The following is an 8,574-nucleotide window of genomic DNA, read 5'->3' as shown; positions in this document are numbered from 1 at the left end:
TAAATACTGTCTGCTTTATTTTTACACTGCAATATAGATCTCACTTTGAAGTAAAACCCCACCCAAATCTAATTCTCTCTGCACAAGTTACATCTGCCCCACCTGCAGTGCACATGGGCCCTTATTCTGATCGGTGCGGCCGGAGCCGCATATGCGGCTCTGACCGCACCAGGCGAATCCCCGCCTTCCATACGGATCGCCACGGCCGTCCGTACGCGGACATGTGGCCATCCGCATGAATGTGTACGGGGATACGCCTCCTCCATGGTGGGAGCAGCCCCTGCATTCGATGGTCGCCGAACATCGAATGCAGGGCCGCACGCTCCACCAGGTCCCGCAACACAAGACCACACGGACACTTGTCCGTGTGAAATCTTGTATGGGGGCGGGCAGCTGACATCCGGCGATGTCAGATGCCCGCCCTGTACCCACGCGTCACAGCCTCATTACCATGCATACGCCCCGCGTTTGCATGGGAACGCCCATGAAACGCGGGGCGTATGCATATGTAAATGAGGCTTAGTAGCCCCTCACGCCCCTATCCACCCCCTTTGCGGCGGTCAAAAAACTTGTGCGGCGATTTCGCCTGCACATGCGCAGAGTGCCCTCTGCACATGCGCAGACCGAAAACATCGGCGGAACGGCCGCAAGCGGCCGTTACCGCTTCAATCAGAATAAGGGCCATGGTTTTGTCCATCTAAGAAGGATTTTGTCAGAAAGAATGAACTAGAATAGGGGCCTTTGTGATTATAGTTAGAGTATGATAATTACGAGTGTAGTGTGCAAAATTCAGTGTGACCTGAAAAGTAAAGGATTAGAATAAAAATGTTTACACTCCCTTGGAGTGGTGGAGAGTCCTTGCCTGACTGTCCCTACTAAGCGGCTGATGTTACCTTTGCCGCGTGCTCCGATCCCGGAGGTTGGCGGCGGGGGCTGCTGCACTTCTGAGCGGGATGCTTGTATTCGCGGCTGTGATGCCGCGGCTCTGATTGCCGGGTAATTCGGCGTGGGGGGAGGATGGACCGGCGTCCTGATGTGCTGCTTTGAGGGTTCAGTTAGGTGACAGTATTTCTCCAGGCTGCTCCAATCTGTACATGTCCCACAGCACCGCCTTGAGATTTCCTATGGCAAACTTTCATTCAATAACTCACATGTATGTCAGCTTATAATAAGTAAATGTTTATATTTTCTGCTGACTGGTGCACTTCATTTATTTTATTTTTACACATATATATATATATATATATATATATATATATATATACACATACAAGAGCGTAACTACCATAGGTGAAGTGAGTCCAGCTGCTATGGGGCCCATGAATGATAGGGGCCAGCTTGTTGTCTATGTAATATGCTAAATGTACACATGTATTGATATTTTTCATACGTAGGTTTTCCTGCGGCGCTTATTCTATGTATTCATGACATATCACTAATAAAATGTATTTCAATCGATAGGGGCCAGCTTCCCAGTCAACATTACATGTGCTACACACCCTTTTACATAGAAACATAGACTGTGACGGCAGATAAGAACCACTTGGCCCATCTAGTCTTCCCCGTCTTTAAACATGTTACCTCAAACCCTTTTTGAGCCTTATTTTTTTGTAAGGATATCAATATGCCTATCCCAAGCATGTTTAAATTGTGCTACTGTATTTGCCTCTACCACCTCTGATGGGAGGCTATTCCACTTATCTACTACTCTTTCTGTGAAGTAATTCTTCCTCACATTTCCCCTGAATCTTCGTCTCTCTAGTTTTTTACCATTTGGTGGTAAATAGGGGCCCTTAAAACTTTTGCTATGGGGCCTACATATATAGTTACACCACTGGCAGAAGGTAACCTACCAGCTAACATAGATAAGCTAAAGATAAAGAGCTATAACAAGACTTTCAGCAGAAAACCAATTTATTTATTTATTTGTAATATCTAGATTTCAGACAACATTTTATGGATGTTTTGCCTATGATTTCGGAGCTACAGAGTATCTTAAATATACATGTTGAGTATCCCTTATCCAAAATGCTCGGGACCAGGAGAATTTTGGATAACAGATTATTCCGTATTTCGGAATATTTTAATATTTCAATGATGTATTTTGAAGTATCTTGCATGTATGCTGTATAAACACATAAAATACACACAAATATATTTTATTTGTTCAAAAAACAAGGTTTCAAAACATGAAACAAAATTTGTGTACTATCTCAGATATTGAATTTAAATGACAAGCAATCATTTTCTTGTACATATAATAGTGCCAGTTACATATCATATCATCAGTAGTGCTGTTACAAATGTCCCCAGCAGTGCCAGTTACATATCATATCATATCATCAGTAGTGCTGTTACAAATGTCCCCAGTAGTGCCAGTTACATATCATATCATCAGTAGTGCTGTTACAAATGTCCCCAGTAGTGCCAGTTACATATCATATCATCAGTAGTGCTGTTACAAATGTCCCCAGTAGTGCCAGTTACATATCATACCATCAGTAGTGCTGTTACAAATGTCCCCAGTAGTGCCAGTTACATATCATACCATCAGTAGTGCTGTTACAAATGTCCCCAGTAGTGCCAGTTACATATCATACCATCAGTAGTGCTGTCACAAATGTCCCCAGTAGTGCCAGTTACATATCATATCATCAGTAGTGCCAGTTACATATCATACCATCAGTAGTGCTGTTACAAATGTCCCCAGTAGTGCCAGTTACATATCATACCATCAGTAGTGCTGTTACAAATGTCCCCATTAGTGCCAGTTACATATCATACCATCAGTAGTGCTGTCACAAATGTCCCCAGTAGTGCCAGTTACATATCATATCATCAGTAGTGCCAGTTACATATCATATCATCAGTAGTGCTGATGAAATGTCCCGAGTGAGTTTTTAGCAAAAAAAAAGTTTTTTCCACTTTCTGGAATGTATGGTTTTCGGAATAATTCGGATAACGGATATTCGGATATGGGATACTCGACCTGTACTGTGTAATGGTGATACAATGTAATAGATAGATCCCGTCATTATCTTGTGCCCGGCAGAGATGCTCCTCCCACATACACGTTGCGCGTTCGTACGCACTACAGCCGTTTCAATCACATTTGGGGAATCTTTTGGAAAGTTTATAGTCTATGTAATTGCTGAGACAGGACCATAAAATAAACCTTGATAGGATAATTATCACCAATAAAAATACCAAGATTCCTGACTCCATTTCAGACCTAATAAGTGCGATCAGCAGGAGAGTTCATCCAGGGAGCTGACGTGAAATACCCCAATACTATGTACACGTTTCCATGTGCGTTCTGGATCAGTTTGGTAGACGTGAGACGATATGGTGACTCTCCGGGTTTGCCGATCTTATTCACCGGATATGACGTGAACCGTACATTCAGGATTCAGTGCAAGCAGCCTTCAGTTGTCATATGTTGTATCGTGTACAATGTCGGTCTTATTACTTCTCAATGCCTTCACATGGAAGCAGAAAAAAAGACATTTTAAAATTTATTTTTAATTAGAACGAAGTGTCTTATTGTTAACAAAACATTTATACTTGTATCATGTAATAGACCAGTGGTCACCAACCCGTCACTCACGAGCTACTGGTAGCTCGCGGTAGTGATCCAGGTGGCTCGACCACTCTGTGGCTGCCCACCCGTCCTTCCATGGTTGCGGATAGTTCCCCTTCGTCGTAAGGACCTGGGGAGGAGGGGGGAGGCGGGGAGAGGAGGAGCAAGGTCGGAACAAGTGACCAAAACAGGTATTGCTGAAAATCACCTTTTGACTGTCAACCTTCCCAATGGTTGTGTATGCGTGTACGTGTGGTATATAGAGGTATATATAGATTGTAAGCTCCACTGGGGCAGGGACTGATATGAGTGTTCAAATGTTCTGCGGAATATGTGTGCACTATACAGGTTGAGTATCCCGTATCCAAAATGCTCGGGACCAGGAGAATTTTGGATAACGGATTATTCCGTATTTCGGAATATTTTAATATTTCAATGATGTATTTTGAAGTATCTTGCATTTATGCTGTATAAACACATAATATACACACAAATATATTTTATTACCACATAAAATACACACAAACATATTTTAATTGTTCAAAAAACAAGGTTTCAAAACGTGAAACAAAATGTGTGTACTATCTCAGCACTGAATTTGAATGCCAAGCAATCATTGTCTTGCACATATATAGTGCCAGTTACATATCATGTCCCCAGTGATGCTGTTACATATGTCCCCAGTGAGTTTTTAGCAAAACAAAAAAAATTTTTTCACTTTCTGGAATGTCCGTATTTCGGAATAATTCGGATAACGGATATTCGGATACGGGATACTCGACCTGTATAAGAAACTGGTAATAATGATAATAATAATAATAATAATAATAAATAAATGTTCTGTCCCAATGACCCATACCCCACTGAATATCGTTTACGATGCATGCTCCCACGCATTGTTAATGACCTCCTCCCTCGCCTGCGTGTTCTGACGCGGGCGGTCCTCCGTCACCCCCCTCACCGCTGGCATTGACAAGTGTTTGTGTTTTCTGGTTTATCCTCACACATTTCATTTACAAATAAAGCAAACAGTAACAGCCGGGAAACTGACATTAATAAATGACTCTGAGTACTGAACGTCTTCATGTCACCTTCCAAAGCACTTTAATCTCCTCCGTATCTGACAGATTACAGACAACCTAATGTGCTGACTGGTCAGATCCTTCTGGTATTATGCTGCCCATACATTTGTGAGATATCAAATGCAATCATTCGATTTCGGCCACATCTGGCTGATAAATGAATGACAGCAGCAGATCAGAGATAGTTCTTTTAGCCAATCATAGGGCCGTCCCAGTGTTTCAGTCAACTGCTGCCGCTGAGAAGTCCCGCCGCCTGAAAGCTCCACCGCTATGGTCCCCAGCTCCGGTCCCGCCTACACAGCCAACACACCACCCCTCCAGCACCCGATGTCCATCGCAGGATGGCATGCGACATTGGGTGCTGCACTGGGCACCACTTGATGCAATCAGATGCGATATCGCACATATACATGGGCAGCATAAGTTCCAGCACCGAGATAACAGAAAAACAGTTTTATCAGCCAATCCAATGTGTTCTAGAATGAGTAGAATAATGTCAGTATCTGTGTTAGACCTATGGCCAATACCACCCATTGGCTGGTGACAGCTTTCATAATGGTCTCCTATTGTGCTACGGCCATGTGGGATATAAGGGGGACTCAGTTTAATCCTTGACAGTGTATAAAGCCCCGGAGGTGGTAAATCGGTTCATCACTGCAGGCTCCGGAAACGTCTGTTGGAGACCTGAGTTCTCTTGTGACCTTGATATTGCAAATGTAACCGCCAGTGTCCATGGGGGGTGATTTGCAAAAGCAAATTCCTTCTTTAACGGACAAAACAATGCTGCACTGCAGGTGGGGCAGATGTAACATGTGCAGAGAGAGTTACATTTGGTTGAGTTACTTTGTATCGGTGCAGGGCAAATACTGGCAGCTGCAAATTTACACTGCACAAATCTAACTCTCTCTGCACATGTTACATCTACCCCATCTGCAGTGAAGCATGGTTTTGTCCATTAAAGGAGTTTGCATTTGCAAATCAACCAGAATCAGCATACACGAGAACGATGTGTAGGCCCTATATAATATCTATAACATATAATTAATAGTTTATGACTTTAGGGCATATTATGTATCAAAGAAACAAAATCTGAAAAAAAAAAAATTCAAAGAAAGATTACATCAGGTAAGCTCTGATGTAATGCTGAATTACAAAATAAGCGTAAGGGTAATATTAGTGTGTGACTTAATAAATGATCACAACTTACCTAATAAAGGTAACATAAATGAATACAAATTGGTTCTGCTTACATGCTGGAAGCTCTCCTTAATTGACTTCTCCTTTCAAACGTATTAGCTGAATGCCATGAAGAAATACACACACATCTGGATTGTGCGCAAACTCCCATGGTGCACTGCAAGATATTTAGAGGGCAGGAGGAAACGAAAGTTAAATCAACAGACTTTTTCGTGCCTATCACCAATGTATTTGTTAAGTGTTCACCTGATATCATTCATGTGTCACCTTCACTCTGCGTCAGGGATAGGAGCGAAAACTCAGGATACTGAAGTTATAAGCTCCCATGTTACACAGCGGGCACCTGAGGGAGAGTAGAACATCCTCCTGTTTGTGGGGTTCGTGCTCCGGAGCGGAGGTGGCACAGAGCGCGACACATTTCTATCGCCTCCAGACTTAGGGCCAGATGTATCAAGCTTCAAAAAGCGATAAAATGGAGAGTGATAAACAACCAGCCAATGAGCCCCTAACTGTCATTTTACAGGCTGGGTTTGAAAAATGACAGGTAGGAGCTGATTGGCTGGATGTTTATCACTCTCCATTTTATCACTTTTTGAAGTTTAATGACTAGAGATAAATAACAGCAAAGTTATCGGGTCTGTCATGCAGGCAGTGAGGAGGAGGAAGCCATGTTGGACATACAGTATGTGTAACGATGCCAAAAATATAATAATTTACATCATCAAATATAGGTTGGTGCAAATATCACAGAAGTGACCATAAATGTCCTCCATGTCCTAGTGGATGGTAGGGTATGAAATACTGCCTGTTTTTTAATTTTTTTTTAAAAAAACTATGTCGATCTTTTGACTGTTGACCCTCTCATTGTCCACCGAATGCTTGTGTCAACATTTCCAACCCCTTCATGCTAGCGACCGTATCCTATAATATTATTATCCTGCGTTACTGTGTCCACAAGTGTAGGGTGCGTTGGGGGGGGGGGGGTGATGCTAAAAGCTGGAGTGAGGCGCCGCATGTAAATACACCGCGCTACTGGACTGTTATATTTAACAACTGTTCTCTCATTGTCACCATTGCATTGGTATTAAAATAATCAAATGAGCTTTATCCGGGGGTGTCAAGGGGAAGCCTATGCGATAGACCCCATGCGTGCAGTCATTTTCATCATGCACAGTTGCTTTTTAAGCCATTAGTCTCGCTGTTCTTGTAGCCCCAGTGTGCGCCAACACACAGGCCTTGTAAAGTTCTGCTGCCAGTGAATAGGCCGGGATCCCGGCGGTCATTAGGGATGAGAAATGAGGAATACATGGCTGTTCAGGGAGAATTTCACAGACGATTGATCACAGGCTGCTCCAGCGGCTTCGAACACCAGCTGCAGGGCTCGTGCGGGCACAGAAGACAAAAGTACAAAAGCTGGGAGCTGAGAGAATGTTGACAGCTTGTTGGTAGCGCCAAAAAAGTAACTGTGTGAGGCGGCTTGGCCTAAATACAAGAGTTGTAGCGGCAAAGTTTTTCTGGGGTTTCTTTTTTTAGCGCATCTTTATTTAAAAAAGAGGGATGTAACATACAGTGAAAAGTCCATTTTATATATATAGCTGGCGTTGTAGCAGAATTTGCACTAGTTCAGTCTATAATCCCATCCTTGTGAACTTTTTATAGGGTCCTTTTTTAAAGTTTTATAGTGTTCACCAAGTGATACTTTGGGCTTGTTTTAGCTATGAGTCAATAAAGACATTACTTGACATTAACATATATCTGAGGAAATAAAGATATGAATAATATACTAAAAAAAAGTTGTATATTCTCTCTTTCAGTTCCCTGCTGCCAGTTGCCATATAAGGGAAGATGACGAGTTGTCATACTTGGTCTTAGTGTTGGTTGGCCAGGGCTAGTGGTTGTGATGTCATGCTGGGCCTGATGGGCTAGTGGTAGTGATGTCATGCTGGGCCTGATGGGCTAGTGGTAGTGATGTCATGCTGGGCCTGATGGGATAGTGGTAGTGATGTCATGCTGGGCCTGATGGGCTAGTGGTAGTGATGTCATGCTGGGCGTGATAGGGTAGTGGTAGTGATGTTATGCTGGGCCTGGTGGGGTGGTGGTTGTGATGTCATGCTGGACTTAATAAGGTAGGGGTAATGATGTCATACTGTGCCTGATGGGCTAGTGGTAGTGATGTCATGCTGGGCTTGAATTTGTAGTGGTTGTGATGTCATGCTGGGCCTGATGGGCTAGTGGTAGTGATGTCATGCTGGGCCTGATGGGCTAGTGGTAGTGATTTCATGCTGGGCGTGATAGGGTAGTGGTAGTGATGTTATGCTGGGCCTGGTGGGGTGGTGGTTGTGATGTCATGCTGGACTTAATAAGGTAGTGGTAATGATGTCATACTGTGCCTGATGGGCTAGTGGTAGTGATGTCATGCTGGGCTTGAATATGTAGTGGTTTTGATGTCATGCTGCGCCTGATGAAGTAGTGGTAGCGATGGCATGCTGGGCCTGAAGAACTATTGGTAGTGATGTCATGCTTGGCCTGATAGGATAGTGGTTGTGATGTCATGGTGGGCCTAATGTGGTAGTGGTAGCGATGTCATGCTGGGCCTGAAGGGGTAGTAGTAGTGAAGTCATGCTGGACCTAATTAATGAGGTAGTGGTAATGATGTCATACTGGGCCTGATGGAGAAGTAGTAGTGAAGTCATGCTGGGCCTGATGAGTTAGTGG

At 43.4% G+C, this 8,574-nt stretch overlaps 1 protein-coding gene across 1 annotated transcript; it reads right to left on the bottom strand.

The window, feature by feature from the left end:
* Nucleotides 1-3,052: 3,052 nt before the first annotated feature.
* On the bottom strand, nucleotides 3,053-3,470 carry SMIM38 (small integral membrane protein 38). The gene has a single exon (XM_083165593.1). The coding sequence runs from the start codon at nucleotides 3,223-3,225 to the stop codon at nucleotides 3,103-3,105; it is 123 nt and encodes a 40-aa protein (XP_083021719.1). The 5' UTR covers nucleotides 3,226-3,470; the 3' UTR covers nucleotides 3,053-3,102.
* Between the last annotated feature and the right edge of the window lie 5,104 nt (nucleotides 3,471-8,574).

Source organism: Crinia signifera, chromosome 11 (genome assembly GCF_055691185.1).
Source record: "Crinia signifera chromosome 11, ASM5569118v1, whole genome shotgun sequence".
Taxonomy (NCBI): domain Eukaryota; kingdom Metazoa; phylum Chordata; class Amphibia; order Anura; family Myobatrachidae; genus Crinia; species Crinia signifera.
This window is presented reverse-complemented; position numbering and strand designations above follow the sequence as displayed.